This window comes from Callorhinus ursinus, unplaced genomic scaffold, assembly GCF_003265705.2.
Source record: "Callorhinus ursinus isolate GAN/ISIS: 27379988/994484 unplaced genomic scaffold, GSC_fseal_2.0 scaffold22, whole genome shotgun sequence".
In the NCBI taxonomy this organism is placed as follows: Eukaryota; Metazoa; Chordata; class Mammalia; order Carnivora; family Otariidae; genus Callorhinus; species Callorhinus ursinus.
The window spans coordinates 4,536,093-4,552,555 of NW_027397084.1; the positions used below are offsets into that span (position 1 = coordinate 4,536,093).

Consider the following 16,463-nt stretch of genomic DNA (forward strand, 5'->3'; position numbering starts at 1 on the left):
TAAGGCCTCACTCTCAAGTCCTGGGCGGACATGGCTCTGTTGGGGACACTCTTCCGCCCACCAAGGTCCAAACAGCACGGAAGCTAGAGCACTACCCATGTTTAAAACCTCTCCACATCCCTTCTTCTTCTTCTTCTTGTTCCTGAAGGCCAGTCTCCTTCTCGTGCCTCCTCCACGCCTCTAATGGCTGCCATGGCTCCGAAGATAAAGCCCAGCCTTCCAGGCTGGCGCTGCAGGCTCTGGCCACTCTCTTCAGTCTCTGCCACTGGCATTTTCCACCTCCCGCCATGACCTCCTCCTTGTATGCGAAGCCAACTGACTCCCCCTTAACCTTCATGAGCCAGTTGAAACCCCCTCAGAGCAGCTTCCTCAAAGGTCCTGAGGTAAATTCTTCCTGCTCTGAACACCTCTGAACACCTTTCGCTCCCCCTTTCACATGGCAGCTAATCAACTCCTCAGACTCCTTGACAAAGCCATCATTTATCTCTTTTCTTGCTGTTTGACTTTTTGCCAGTTTAAGCCTTTTCTCCTGTACGACCCAGGTCTTCAAGACTGGGGAAGTATCTTTTTCTAGTTACTGTAGAATCTAGTCTGTGCCCCTTATAATCCAGGCCCCCAATAACTGTTACCAAAATATTTACTTTCCACTGCACCAACTCTGTTCCTGCCAAAACGTCTTCCCTTTCGCTTCATGATGGCTGCCCTTCCCGGTCACCTTGTCCAAAAAGATGCCTTTCTCCTCTGAGCTCCTGGAGTGTCTAACATATCCCACCTTGTGTGGGTCCATTCTGTGTTCACCTGATGGTCATCTGTTCACTCATTTATTCACAAAGATTCGCAAAGTCCTTGCTCTGCTTGGCTCTGTGCTGGGCTCCAGGCTTCTGCCCATAAGGCTGTTTCGCTCTCCCACCGGGAGGCAAGCAAACTTGCTCATCCTTCTTTTTCCTCCCAGGGCCTAACACAGCTCTTAAGTGTTACACACACTCAGTTGGATGGTTCTATTCGAATTGTTTGTCTAATTCTTAAAGGAAAGGCCAAATGAGGTACTTAGAGTGCTAGGAGCTTAAATGAGGCACTGAGACCCCTCTGAAAAGGCCTCACAGGAGAACTAGTCTTGGGCTCTATAGCCACGGCCAGATGGAGGAAGAGACAGGTTTTGAGCTGTGGCTTCCCCAGTACCCTCTGCACTTGCAGTAGGGGGAGGAAGCAGAGGGCTGGGTTCTACCTGCAGCATTCACCAACATGGTGACCGTGCTGTCCCCCCATGACCTCTGCACGACCCCTTGAGAAGGCTTACAGGGACCAGAAGGAAGCTGGACTATGTGGTTCCAGGCAGGGCCTCCCAAGAACCCAGGCAGGGTTGTGAATTTGGGACAAATGGCCCAAATTTGTGGTATGGCTGAGGCAGGAAACTTCTGGGCAGACCATTACGCTGTGCAGTTAAGCAGGCTCAGAACACAAGGTGTCTCCCTCCCTCCAAATTCAGCACAAAGGCCCACTGGCTTTTCCTCTTGTACTAGACAAAAAGGATTGACACGCCCTCCCTCTGTCACAGGGGGACATGGATGTGGGCAAACAGTGAACAGCACCAGCTCCAGGCGCTTCTTGGACCCGAGTACCTGAGATGTCCTGGGTAGTGGGCACAACTGCCAGGAGCTGTGGGTGCAAGTGGGTCACTCACCAGCATTGTTCTGCTGCTTTGTGTTTTTGATGTAGGCCGAGAACTTGGAGAAGATGTCGATGCCGGCCATGTTGGATTCCCGGTGTTTTGCAGCCAGTTTGGGGTACCTGGAATGGAAGTCGTGGTGTTCTTGAATCAATGAGAACATGGAGTTCCTTTAAGGGAGAGACTATGCCCAACACGATGCACAACATCCCCCTTTCTAGTTTGATCTGCAAATCTTTTGGGGGGGATCTTACACCCAGCCTATAGGGAGGGTGGGCACTCTCTGTCCCAGTTCACTGGCAGAGAAAACAGAGGTCAAGGCGGTGAGGGGAGCTGCCTCTGGGAGACACAATCTGTGGGCAGGCAACCAGAAGGCCCCTCAGAGGGCCCGAGTCTCATCCGAGACCCCATACAGTGCTGCACCAAAGAAAGGGCTAATCAAAGTTCTGGAGGAGCTTGCCTCTACATCGAGTGTGGTCCCTGACATTTCCCCAACCCATATTAAAATAACTATCCACTGCCAGGTCTGTGATGATAATCCTAATTGTACAGAACTAATTCTAGAAGCCAGGAGATAGTAGGCACCTTGCCATTGAGGCTTTCAAGACTTTTCTCAAAAGAAAGGGTACCCTTGGTCTTCTGAAATATCCTCCACACGCTTCTTATTCATGTGCAGTAATAGTGGAATCTACCAGGATCTAACAGCAGGATGAGTGTTTCTGATTACTTTATTTCCAGGCATGGAGCTAGATTTGCAATGATCCAGCCTCTCACCTTGGCACAGTCTTTCATTTGAAGCCAGAAGAATAGAAAAGGCAGACCAGAGTTAGGACTAGTTTCTGTTGGTTTTAAAACTGAGTGAGATAAGCTTGCTTGTGTGGGAATCCATGGTTTTGACCCCCTTAGTATGATCAGATTTTCTAGAAATGTTATTTCACAAACATTTTATGTGCATGGCCAGGCAGGGTGGAATGAGATGGGGGACAGTTGCTTACTTATCATCATTATCCATTATGTGGACCTTTGTGATCTCTGGGTGAATAGATGTCTACTGCCCACTGTTTGATTGCTTTATGTTAAAAAGAAAAATACTTTTTAAATTTCCTTTAATGTTGTAAATAATGTGAACCAAAAAGTCTTCAAAAATTATTTGTTTTCTTTCTTCCCTTCTCTTCCTTCCTTCTTTCTTTCCTTCTCTCTTTCTCTCTCTCTCTTGCTGCTCCTTGATTGACCCATTAGCTAGCTAAGACTGTCCACTCTTGGGCCATGCTAGGTGACTGTTTAATTTCAGATAGTGCCATTGGAAGAGTCCTCGAAAAGTTATGGGGTCCAGCCCTCTGCCATCAGGCAGATACGAAAGCATTCTGGTCGTCACTCTACAGGGAAGGCAGCTAGAGACCAGAAAGCTAAAAGGACCCACGGCTAAGAAATCACTGGGGGACTGTGAGAACCCGGCCCGCAGTGTTCTTCCTGTTCCATCACACCACTTCTCTGATATCTGCAAAAGCTAACTTGCACTGAGTGCCTGCTACATGCCAGGCACTGTTCTAGCCCCTTTACATGTATCCACCATTTATTCTTCACAGTTCTATTGGTACTCTGATTGGGCTCATTTCCCATGTAAGAAAAAGGAGGCCCAGAGAAGTTAAGCAATTTGCCTAAGGTCACACGGCTAGGGAGCAAAGCCAGGACTTCAACCCAGGCAGCTTCACTCTGGAAGCCCAGCTCTCCAGTTCGGTGTCTTCTGGCCTCTCCTGGACTCTGCTATTTACCCTTAAAGCCCCAAAGCCCTCCCTCCAGCTCAGAGGAACACCATGAATGCACTCTCCCCATCCGCCTGCAGAGGGCGCTCTGCACAGGTTCAGCACACACATCTTCCTGAGTATACTGGGAATTACCAGATTCATCTACAGTCATTGGGGGCACCAGGCAAGTTTCCTGCAGGATGCTAGGTAATCCAAGCCCATGGCAATTTAGGGTCATCCTTCCTTATTTTGGCCTTTGCACACAGAATCTGGTAGGCTCTCAGAACTGATTGCCTTAAATTATTATTATTAATAAATACCAAGTGCTCTTTGTTCTTGCTTGATAAGGTAAAAAGAGAGGGCCTAGAAAATGCATTTTCAGCAGACTATTTGTTTGGGTTTGTTGTTTTGTTTTGCTTTATGCCATCATTTGACCAGACTTGCAATAATCTGACAACTTCTTCATCATCAGTGTGGGCCCATCATGAGTAGGTAGAACCAAATTTAAGATGGACAACAAAGGGCCATGTGTTCAGGGAAACCAGGCTAGTGCTGGCCTGTTTTCTAAGCACTATGATTTCCTGAGACTTCATTGTACAGCTTACTGTCCTTAATGTCCCATTTGAAGTTTGTCTTTGTGGGAAATGTGTATCCAAATATTAATCTCACTGATTTCGGTAACTAGACTTGAGGAGGCTACTATACTGGGATGTTAAGGGCATTCATGTTCGCTCCATATTTATACCATATTTTGTATATGCAAATAAATGGTCTACAGAGTACATTCTGTTTCTCTAGAAGGCTAAGAAATAGTGTCTCATCCATAGAAACATCTTTGAAGTAAGACGGTGATGTGGTCTGATGACAATCAAAGATATGGTGAATTTTTCTAACTCAGGAGTTAGTGAACTACAGCCCATGGGTCAAGTTCAGCCCAATATCTGTTTATATACCTCCCATGAACTAAGAATAGTTTTTATAACATTTTTAAATGAAAAAAATCAAAAGGAGGGTAGTATTTTGGGATCTGTGAAAATAATATGAAATTCCTATTTCAGTATTCATACATTTAATTAGAAAACAGTCATGTCCATTCATTTACGTGTTGTATATGGCTGTTTGCACTTTTACAGCAGCGGAGTTGTGACACAGACTCTATAGCCCCCAAAGCCAAAAAGGCTTACTATCTAGCCCCTTACAGAGAAGTTTGCTGATCCCTGCTCTACCTGATGACAATTTCTCTCCATTCTATTTTTAAGATGTCTTATTTCAAAAGCATTCATCTTAGACATACACTTAAACTTCGTTCTGGGATGCAAAACAGTTGGCCTCTCGTAAAAATTTTTTTTTGTAAATAGTAGTGAAATTTTATATATATATATATATATATATATGCAGATGGAAGTGCTCTCACTGGCTTAGGGCCCCCACTGACTTCTCACTGACTAGCCACAGGCCACCATGCCACTGAACACAAGGGGCCCATGCAATAAAACCAGCATGCATTAAGCATCCACCATGGCCAGGTCCTGTCCCTGGGGTTGGGGATACACTGGAGAGAGGGAGACAATTCTCCTGCCCCGATGGAGGGGCCTTTGCCGATCCTAGGGGCTCCGTGGCAGCTTGAGTGTTGACCCTCCTTTTTCCAATGAGCTGAAAAGTTCTCTCTCCCTTTTCCTTTATTCCTGTTTCTTCATCTTGCCAAACGCTCACTTGAAAACCAGGTTAATGTTTCTGACTCTTCTGATCCTTGGCCGTGTGCTTGCTTGTCTTGTCTCTGCTAATTAAGCAAATGATCTTTAGAGGTAGACAGGGTCTGGATTAGTCATTAAGAGACATCCCTTGGGATCTGCGGTTTTAAGACGCAGGTCCTTTGATTAAATCTGGAAGACAGTCACAAAAAAGGTAGTGACTTCTCTTTCTAATGCTTCAAGGTGCCACTTCATGAGCTTTTTACTTGATGTTCAGCACTAGGCTAAGTAGTATTATCTTCTATGATAGTCCCACAAGATCAACATTACAATCATTATTTTACAGATGTGAGAATTAAAGATTAAATATCCATGTACTTCTCTGCATTTCCCAGCTTCCGCCTCTCAGTTAGATTGGGGTCATGCGACTGGGTTCTGGCCAATAGGATGAGAGGGGACGTGATGTAACCACTCACAGCCCCGGCCCTTAAAAACATTTGGTATGAACCTTCTTATTTTTTCTCTGCTGAAGGAGCCTTGGGGGTCCCATATTCCAAAGGCTACAATACAGAAGAGGACCATACTGCCCACTTAGACTTTGCCAGAGTGAGGAATAAACTGTACTCTGCTAAGCTACTGAGATTCTGTGGCTAATTTATGTGGCACAACCTCGTGGTGTGGATTAGAATGCAAGCCATTCTGGCCCCAAAGACCATCTTCTCAGCCACCACTCGATCCTGTCTTTGGTACCAAGGCTGCTTCTCTACTTCCCGGAGGATGAGAAGAATTCTTGTTTTTCTCTATTGTGAGATATCTATAAACACTTCTCAAAATAATGAATTGAAAGCGTCTTCCAATTCTGGCTATGTTCAGGACCCCGTTTGTCCTCAGTACATACTTGCTAGTTGACTGACTACTTGCTGGGCTGTGATACATTATCAGTTTGCCCTCCTGACTTCTTCTCATACCAACTATGCACAAGGGGTATTTTAAATAATAACCAGCTCTGGAAAAGGGCTTTGAGATCCTCACGGGATCACAGAGCTTCTGCTGAAAAGCATCTTTGGGACTACACAGTTCCACCCCCTCATGAGGAAATGGGAGAGAGGCTGGCCCAAGGCCATCCCACAAACGTGATAGAAAGGTGGCCAGAGCCTGCTCTCCTGCCTCTCAGTTCTGGATCCTCTGAACTCTGGCCACTCTATGGAGGTGAAAGGTGAGGCCCAGCATGCCTCGACAGTAATCACCAGGCTGATCCCAGTGCTTCCCTACTGAGTGTTAACCGGGCCAGTCTCAGGAAAGAAATGGACGTTAGTCTCATTTAGAAACTACTTGAGACTTCCTGAATTTCTTTTGACACCAAATGCTTTGCGGGACCAAATGTGATTAAAAAAAAAAAAAAATGGTTGGAGTGTTTGCATGTGTTTTTTTTTTTTTTTCTTTTAAAAAGTAAAGCTAAGGGGAAAAAAGGCTACCACAATTTCTTGGCTCTCTGGCAGCTTTTACAAACAGTGGTGTGATGAGAAACACGTGGCAGAACAGTGTTCGGTGAACAGTTCTGGGGGTTTTGCTGCCCCCTGGAGAACCAGAAGGTCAAGCTGGGCTCCTCCAGGGGCCTCGGCTGCGGGCCACAGAGGCCTTGCTGCTTGAATCGGTGGGCAGCTAGCTGGGGCTGGTGGCTTGTTGTGTGCAGAACAGCAGGTCTCCCTTTGTGGGGCCGAGGCACTGGCTTGGGGGCATTTACTAGAAGGTAATGATGGCCTCCACCCCAGTGTGACCCATACAAAGTCATCTAAAGAGCATTCCTGAGGACTCCAGGACGGCTGCCCGCCTCATCACTAGGGCCGCCATCTTGGTGGCACGCCCAAGACATGCATTTTAACAGTTTTGAGGTTCTGCTACTTGGGTGTGGTGGATCGTTGCATCACTGATACGTTAGGAGAGCATGGAGAAAAACCTCCCGCACACAACTGCAGTCCAGAAAAGGACGCGGACCCGAGGAAGCAGAACTTAGGACAGGTAACGTGTGAGGACAGGGAAGTCTGACACTGGGTAGCTCTTATTTGGTTCATGGCAATTTTTTGGAATCTGATGAAATGATGATGAATCTGATGATGGTCCTCCTCTGGAAGAATGTACATGTGAACTAGGGGCGTGTAACTCTCAGGGTCTCTGGGGCCCCCTTGGTCCCACTGTGGATGTAGGACTAGAGAGCCCTGAGGAAGAGAAACAGCCTGGGAAAGGCACAGCCGGTCGGGGTGGAGGGAGCCTGGCTAAAGTGAAGAACAGGAGGGGCTCTTGGGTCATCCTTTTACACAGGAGGGGACGGAGGCTGAGAGCAGAGAAGGAATATTCAAGGGGTCACAGCACACAGCTGGCAGAACTAGGAGAGAAGGCCTCAGGCCTTGGGGGGCTCAGCCCAGCCCTGCATCTACTGGCCTGGCAAAGGACCGGGGGGGACAATGTGCTCCCCACCGCTCCCGTTTTGTGTTCCCCACTGACCTAGACAGAAGTGGTCACTCCTGAGCTCGAGTATTGCTTCTCAAAGGAAAACAGCTTTCCCCTGGACAGTCCCTTCTGGGGCTCCCATGCACAGTCTAAACTCTGTTCAGTTATTGCAAACAGCATTTATTTTCTCGTGTGGGATTTCAAACCAGCACCAGTGATGAGGCTGAGTCCCAGGATGGGGGGATGGCACCGGAGCCCTCTCAGGACCCTTTCAGCAAAGTGGCTGGCTGGTGTCCTGTTCGGAGATGCTGTGGCTTCTGGTGGTGGCTGAGATGGGGGTTATGGCTGATTTAATCAATAGATTCATTTAAAGTCTATACTCAGCTGCTTCCAATGGACTTGAGGCCGCTTTCCACTCTCAGTGTGAAAATAAACTGTCCTAAGGTGGATGACCAAGAATAGTTTTTAGGAAGAATGTATAGATATTAAGGCTTAATCAGAGCACCAGTTGGGAATTTTAACTTAACAGTCACTTGTTAGATGTGTGACCTTGGGCAAGTGACTCAACCTCTTGATACCTGTTTCCCCAGCTGCAAAATGAGGCTAGGTAACATCTATCTCCTAGGGCACTTGGTGAAGGCTATAAAATTATTGATAAATAAATACAACTTCAAAATAAATGCAAGACGGTGGTTTCCAGTGGTCCAATCCCACTTATTTTAGGTGCTGGGCAGACACGGAGTCATTCTTACCTCTCTGCTCCCAGTCCACTGTCACTGCCTTAGCTCAGCCACCTTGCCTGTCTTCCATGAACCGTCATCAAGTGGCTCCTCTTAATTGATTTCTCCACCTCTGACTTTTCCATCCTCTGCCCTCCTCATCTTCCCACCCCCCGAAGTAAGCCTGAAACCTGACTCTAAACACTTTTGCTTCAAACTTTTCAGTGGCTGTCCTACAGGATGGAGTCTGTGTGAGCCTTACCTATATGAAACCTTTTTTTAGTTAAAACAAAACAGTGTGGTTGTTTTAGTCCCGGATTACAATAGAGTATAAGGAACAAGTCTAGTTTCCAGTAACGTTCAGAATTCACCTTCCTTCCCTTTCCTCCTGTTTTCCTTCAGGAGCAGCTGGTCTACCCGAAAGCCTACAGCCCTCTAGTCTCTTCCCCATCCCCAAATCCCCCCAGGGCCCAGTTTAGAAAAGGAGTCAGTCTTTACATCTTTGATTATGGGCTTTGACCAGACATGGTCAGATTTGTTACTCCTGTTTATACTTGGGTTTGGTTTTACGTCATGGGGTTACCTCTCTCCTGGCTTACTCTCATTTTGTCAGCCTTCCAGTTCTCGTTCTAAAATGGGGGAGACTTTGCCCTCGTTTAGGGGTCTTTCAGGCAAAGTGAACTGGGGAGGACTCATGGAGGGGGATGGAGGGGTGGCACACTTTCCAGCATTCTGCTGAGGAGGCAGATCCTGTTCATAGGGGTGTCCACTCTTGGAGTTGGACTTAGGGGAGCAGTTTTGAGATTGGCAATTCTCTGGGCTTGAGAAGAGGGTCCTACGCTCTGGACTGATGAGGCTCCTTTGGAAATCTGCCTCCTCAAAACTAACGCTGTGCTTCTCTAATTCCAACAAGGACCCACCCCTGCCATTAGCTTCAGAAATAAGCAGCTCATTACTTTTCAGGAGCCAAAGTCTCCTCCAGGAATTCCTCGATCTTATTGACGTCCGTCTTCACATCCCCGTTGAAGGTCAGGAAGGGTGGATGCGTGCCAGGGGCAAGGTTGTGCAGGTCTGCCGGCTTTCTGTAGAGAGATCGAGATTCAGGAGGTGGCTTACACCAGGACACCTCAACTTTGGGGGAATCTGCAGCTTGTAAATTAGACACCCTGGGCTGTCCAGCATGCCTGTCCGCCAAACAGACTTATGGTGGGGGTGCCTAGAGCAGGGGAGGTTGGAGAAAGTTCTGAAGGGATATGGTGTGACACAAGAAGTCTGTCCTGTGGAAGTCATGAGAATAATTCAAGATGAAGGAGTTGAGTCCTAGTGAAAAAACAGAGTGATGGCAGGTGGCTGTCGAAATGAGTACCAAGATTTTAATACCCAGGGCAGAGGCTGGGCTTTGTTTTCAAAAGGTCCTTTGCCACTTAGCTTAACAAAAATGCATTCTACAGGATGCTAACCTTTAAAAAATCAGAATTCAATCATACGTTTATACTAAGAGATATCTTCTGCATTGTTAAGGGATTGTGCAACAGGAGAGACAGTGGCCTTGTGCTCGCCACAGCCCCGATCATGCCCAAGGGCGTGCTTCCATGTGTCCACCAGCTGGTGGAAATGCAAGAGCGCGGCTGGAGCAAAGTGAGAGAAGGAAAGTTGGCGGATGGGGGGCATGAGGGGTGGGGGGCGATGCCAAAAGAAACAGTGAGGAAGAGGAAGAATAAGAATGCACAAGTCCCTGAGCCAGGCTGGAACAGCAGATTCATCCCAAATGCTCTCGCAGATAATGCAACACTTGTGGGAGTCGGGAGCAGAAAACATTGGATGGAGCAACTGAAGAAAAAGTAAGCAAGGGGTAGAGGAGTCTGTAATGAAACAAATTCCTGGCATAATCAGTTTGGGAGGGGAAGGGAAGAATTTCAATCACGGTGCTCACTCCCCTATCACTCCCCAAACACACATTCTCTCCGGCTACATTGTGTGGTACTTGGAACTCCTGAGACGCTGGGACTGAGAGTGGTTTTAAGATCTCATCTACTTGGTCCCTTTGTTGACTTGGTGTGCGTTCCCTCCTTTGGACAATTAGAAGACATTCTTTACCTTCTCCTCCTGTTTCTCAGAGCTGACACAAGGCAGAAATGTGCGGGTTCTCAGCAGGCAGGGGAAATCTATACTCATTGTATTTTTCTGCCATGACCTCTCTGTTGCTTAAAGAAACAGAAATTATTTTTTTCCCCCTCTGTGACTCGAGAGAACAATGGCCTCTGGAGTCTGCTGGCATCCCTGGGGGGTACCGCCTACAGATGGTGCTCCGCTGGACTCGGCCAACGGGACACTGGTCAGCTGTGGGCCTCTCTCTTTATGGACCCTCTTGAGCATTTATGGCTGAAATTACGCAATTCGCATTTAATGCGATATTGCCAGGTCTAATTTATGGACTATTTCATCTCTGTCGGTCCTCTTTCCCTGACTGCCTCACCAGCTCTGTGAGGGAAGGGATGAGGCTACAAAGAGTCAGCGTGTCGTGCCTGCTGTGAGCCAGGCACAGTCCTGAACATAAATGCTCTCCGTGGCCTGCCTCGCGGCATCCTCACGGCTCCTCTGCGAACGAGGCAGTGCTTGCGTCCCCATCGTACAGACGAGGAAACCGAGGCTCAGACAACGAAGGACCTTGTTCAAGGTCACTCGGCCAACAAATGGTGATGCCAGGATAGGAAATTAATATTCTTAGAAATTGCTAAACTTCATCGTATCATATGTTTGTTTGTTTTTTAAAAAATTTTTACTTACTTATTTGTCAGTGAGAGAGAGAGAGAGAGCACAGGCAGAGGGAATGACAGGCAGAGGGAGAGGCAGGCTCCCCACTGAGCAGGGAGCCCGACGCGGGACTTGATCCCAAGATCCTGTGATCATGGCCTGAGCCAAAGGCAGACATTTAACTGACTGAGCCACCCAGGCGTCCCCCATAGTATCATATGTTTTAAAAAGTCCTTAACTCTTTATTATATATATATATATATATATGTTTTCTTTCTTTGTTTTTGTTTCTTTCCTTTTCTGTCCTTTTTAAAAGTTTATTTATTTATTTATTTATTTATTTATTTATTTATTTATTGCAGTAAGAAAGTTTCCTTATCTATTGAACTGGAGTTAGGATATTGCCCGGCATTGGTAGGGTCAGATAACAGATATGAAGGAACAATATAAGCATCTGAGGAATGCTGAGGTGGCTTCCCTTCCCATTCTGATCCCCAGCCAAACATACGAGTGCACTGTTGCAGATGATAATCCAGGGGAGGGAGGCTGAAGCTGCTGCGCCTGGAGACTGGGCACAGTCTGTCCATTCAGGAAGGCAGGAGAGCGTCTGTGAGGCAGAGGAAGCATCCTAGCCAGGGGCTGGCAGCCAAAGGGGGATGGGGCGAGAGGTAGTCCAGCCAGACAGAGGCGGCTAGGTCAGGGCGAGAAGCGTTGGGAGACAATGTTGTGGAAAGCTGAAGATCCGACAAAGACCTACAGATGGGTTTATTCCACAGGCAACGGGAAGTATCAGAAGGTCTTTCGAGTGGGGGAGCCACATGATTAAAGAACTATTTTAGGAAGAGTAACCTTAGGATTATATAGATGATGGATCAGAGAGAGAGAGAGAACCCGGACGGAAGATGTCCAGTTGGAAGAACAAAGAGACAGTCTGAAGGCAGTGGTGGGACCCGAACCCAGTGTGGGCTTTGGGAACGGAGGAGAGGGCTCAGATGTGAGCCGTAGCACAGTGGGACAATGCCCTGCCTTTGGCAACTGGTTGACAAGGGAGATGGCAAGAGAAGGGAGCTGGAAATTCTCCAGTGCTTAGAATATGGAAGAACCCAGGAATTCGGGAGGGGAGCCCAACTCAAAGCAGAAACGACAGATATAATTTTTGACATCTAGATATTAAAGTGATAATAGAAAATGCAAATGGAAATCTCCCTAGAGATTTCTAGATGGTAGAGTCCCGGGTATAGAATAATTTACATAAAGGCGACATGGAGAATATGCTAAACTCACCAGGGAAGAAGCTACAGGCAGATGATAGAGGCTCAGGGAGTGAGCCTTGAGCTACTCTGCATTGAAAGGACAGGCAGAAGACAGGAGGCAGGATACGAGCCTGAAATGAGTGGCTCTGGATAGTGAATGATGCCTGGTATTTTTAACAACCATTAAAAGTGCACGAGGAACTCTCCATCCCCAGCCTATAATCCAGAACTCTCACACTAAGGAATTCTAAAAATGAGAGCAACGCAAGGGGAAATGGTCAGATGCCAATGCCCTGGAAACTCAGACTCTTACACCTGAAGTCCTGGTAGGGTGCCCCAGGATGGGGCGCTAGTACTGCTAAGTCCTGGTAGAGTCCCCCAGGATGGTACCGCTGGAATGGCTGACTCCTGGATTTTAAGATATGCATGCCCACCTCTGGGCCACTCTCAGTTGCATATCCAATATCCACTCCTTCCCCCTTTCTTGCTACTCAAACCTTGTTAATCTGGGCAGAGAAATGCTCAGCCCCAGGTGCCTCTCTTGTAATCAGGGATTGGCCCTGAGACAGTCTGGTCAATGTGGTGAGAGCAGGAGGCTGCTGGAAGCCACGGGCAGGCTTCTGCCCTCCCTCATGGAAAGTTCTCTGTTCGTGCAGCCAAACACATTCCTCCTTAATACAGCATTGTTTACCTTTTCAGATCCACAGTGGTGACATTGAACACAACGCCTTTTAGCCAGAGGATCATAAAGAGTCGCTGAGAGAAGGGACAGTTGCCAATGCTTTCCCCATCGATTCCAGCCTAAAAGGAAGAGAAAGAACCAGAGTCCTAAATCAGCATGTGCATATTGCCAAGAAGGAATATACGGCCGATGGAGAACTGACTAAAGCCATGATCCAGCCTAACTCCAAAGGCAGCTGCCCTATCTTATTGTCGTCTTCCTCAGGTCTATGCGGGGCAATGCCTGGCACACGGTAAGGACTCAATAAATAGGTGCTGGACTGAGTCTGAGTTCCCCGCATGACGATTATGTAGTCATAACTTTCCGAAACCATAGGACCCTAGCATCTCAGGGGAAAGGGAGACTTTAAACATCACACAGTCTAACATAAATGATGTTGGACCACCAACTTCTATACCCCCAAGTAATCATCTAGTTTCTGCTTAAACATCTCCACGAACCAGTAATTTTTATCTCTCGAAGCAGTCCATTCTGAGGTAGTTCTAACAATTAGAAATGCTTTTCTTTGGCTATACGTAGGCAAACTATGTTCCTCTCTAATTAACTCTGTTCTACCCTTTGGTCTTTGCTCCATGATATATCATGAGTACAAATACCTCAGACTTTGACCCCATCTCTCTATATCTAGACAGCAGACTCAAGATTTTAATCAACAGCCCCCTTAGTGCTGACCAGTACTTGACTGTGAGTGTCAATAAGCCATCATTTGTTAAACTACCCTTTTACTCGGTAAATGCAAATTCACTCTCAATTATGTACAAGGCATTGGAGAAAATCACACAGGGGATTCAAAAGTGCATTTAGTCAAGGAGCTTGTGGCCTTCTGTGGGGTTGGCTGGCGGATGGGGCAGGAACACATATATAACAATAACAGATAGCCCTATTGAGTGCTTGCATACCTCTGTTCACTAGATTTCCCTTTCTTGGGACCGTTCTCAAAATAGAGTGACTTTTTTTGTTTTTTTATTTTATCATCTGAAAGGCAAGTCTAGTTTTACTTCTGAGTGGGTTGCAGAGACATGAATTTTATGAGGAATTCATTCTCAGCAAATGCATGGACAAACAAAAATGTTAGGAAACTGATCTCTGTATAATTTATTTCCATGGAGTGGTCTGTGGGCCCCTGACATGGTACTTAGAGGGAGAAATCACCCATTCACTCTAGTTTGCTGATGGCTCCCCTGGAAACCGTGGTCCCATCAGGTGGCTGGAGTGTCTTCCTCCAACGGACAGGGAGGGCCAGGGGAGTGAAGGCTCCCGGGCTTCCTGGCAAAGCTGCAAACAACCTAAACAACATCCTGGAATGTGGGCTTATTAAGACTTTTTTTTTAAAGAAGGAGAAAAAAATGCACTCCCAAAATGCAACACAGTATTTTCCCCTTTGAGGTTTGTTTTGCTGTGGCATTTGGATGGGGAGGGGCTGATGCCTTCTTTCATACATGAGAGCCTAATTGTGTGCTTATTTCTACCTTGCAAATTGCTCCCAGCAGAGGCTCAGGTTTATCACGGAAAACTGGCGCCTTTGACGGTGTTGGTTGTAGGTAATTGCTATGAAATTACAGTTATTTTACCTCTCTCTTAACTACGCCAAAAGCCCCATCCTTATTCAGGTCTCGCTTTTCCTCGGTGCTGGAAACAGATGCGCTCCCTGAGTAGCTGAGACACCATGGGCTCCGTTATACAAAATCTGAAAGGTGGGAGGCCACATTGTGGGCGCCACACCTACCCACAGAACTTAAAGTTACCGATAAAGCCACACTCAGACAGGCAACTGTTAATTAAATAATAGCTTGGTGCTCACTGGAGTTTATGATGTTGGCTCCCTAAGAGCTTCCCAAGAAGCACTCACTCCACAGGCACCTGGTTCCTGGTCCTTTAAGACATCCTGACAAAGGAACTGTTCCCCAGGGCCCATTATAAGTGACATGGGAAGAATTAAAAGCCACATCCACATACTGTCCCCTATTTTACCTCTGGTGGGGGCAGTGAGAGAGTGATGATAAGGGAATTGAAGGAGGAACCAGTAAAATATTGGAATTCTTATTAACTGGATAGAAAATTCATGTAATAACAACAACTAATGTCTACATTGTCAGGCACTGTTCAAAATACTTCACATATATTAACTCATTTATTCCTCATGAGAAGCCTATGTAGTGGGATATTATCACCCTTTTGCAAGATGTGGAAACTGAGGCAGAGAGAGAGGAGATAAGCAGCCTAAGGGTCCCTGGCATGAACCCAGGCGATCTGGCTCCAGATCCTGCTGTCATGCCCAGAGTCCAACCTGAAGCCCCAAACAGGTAACCTGGGGCTGCAGGTCACAGAGCTGAAGGTGACAGTGCTGGGATTATATGCACACATCCCACCCTTCTGTCTGTGTGCACACAGCTGTGCCCGAGGTGCAGAGGATGCTGACTTTCACAGCCCCCCACATTTTCCCTATTGCCATAAATCATGCTAGGCCCAGTAAACTATGCTCTGTCGTAAATCATGATGCTACCCGGTAAAAAAAATTGCCAAAGGAGCCGTAGAATTAACATGTAAAGATTCTCATCTTCCTCTTTCTTTTTTTTTTTTTCTCCTTTCTCTTTTCTTCTCCTTTCTTGTGGTAAGAACATTTAACATGAGACCTCCTCCCCCCTTAGGCATCCTGAGTGGACCCTATGTTGCTATTGACCACAGGCACGGTGTGGTACAGCAGAGCTCTAGAGCTGATTCTCCTGGCTTACCTGAAACTTTATTCCCGCTGAATAGCAGCCCCTCGTTGCCCCTCCCCCCAGCCCTGGAAACCACTATTCTACTCTTTGATTCTATGAGGTTGACAATTTTAGTGACCTCATATGAATGAAATTGGGCAATATTTGTCTTTCTGTGATTGACTGAACTCATCTAGCATCATGTCCTCGAGGTTTATCCATGGTGTGGCATTTTCAGAACTTCCTTCCATGGTAGGGCTGAAGAGTATATTCCACTGTGTGTATCCACCGCAGTTAGCTTCTTTATCCATTCACCTGTCCATGGTCACGTAGACTCCTCCCACCTCTCGCCTGTCTCGAACAGTGCTGCACTGAAGGGGAAAGTGCCAATATCTCTTCAAGATCCTGATTTCAGTTATTTTGGATAAATACTCAGAAGTGAGATTGCTGGATCATAGGGTAGTTCTATTTTTAGGTTTTTTGAGGAACCTCCATACTGTTCTCCACAGCGTCTACTCCAATTGCGTTCCCACCAACAGTGCACACAGGTCCCAATTTCTTTGCATCCCCAGCAATGCTTGTTGACCTTGGGCTTTATGATGACAGCCATCCTGACAGGTGTGAGGTGGTATCTCATTGTGGTTTTGATCTGCATTTCCCTGACGGTGAGTGACATTGAGATGTTTTCATATACCTGTTGGCTATTTACGTCTCCTTTGGAGAAATGTCTATTCAAGTCCTTGGCC

General features: G+C 46.8%; 1 protein-coding gene across 4 annotated transcripts in view; it reads right to left on the reverse strand.

Annotated features, from left to right (window-relative positions):
* Nucleotides 1-16,463, reverse strand: part of CLIC5 (chloride intracellular channel 5) — a 164,513-nt gene that overhangs the window by 32,434 nt on the left and 115,616 nt on the right. For all 4 annotated transcript variants that reach the window (XM_025890475.2, XM_025890476.2, XM_073905036.1 and 1 more), the window contains exons 2-4: nt 12,968-13,077; nt 9,226-9,351; nt 1,682-1,788 (exon numbers count right to left, since the gene is read on the reverse strand). In XM_025890475.2, the coding sequence (XP_025746260.2) occupies nt 1,682-1,788; nt 9,226-9,351; nt 12,968-13,077 (343 nt within the window). The remainder of the gene's footprint in view (nt 1-1,681; nt 1,789-9,225; nt 9,352-12,967; nt 13,078-16,463) is intronic.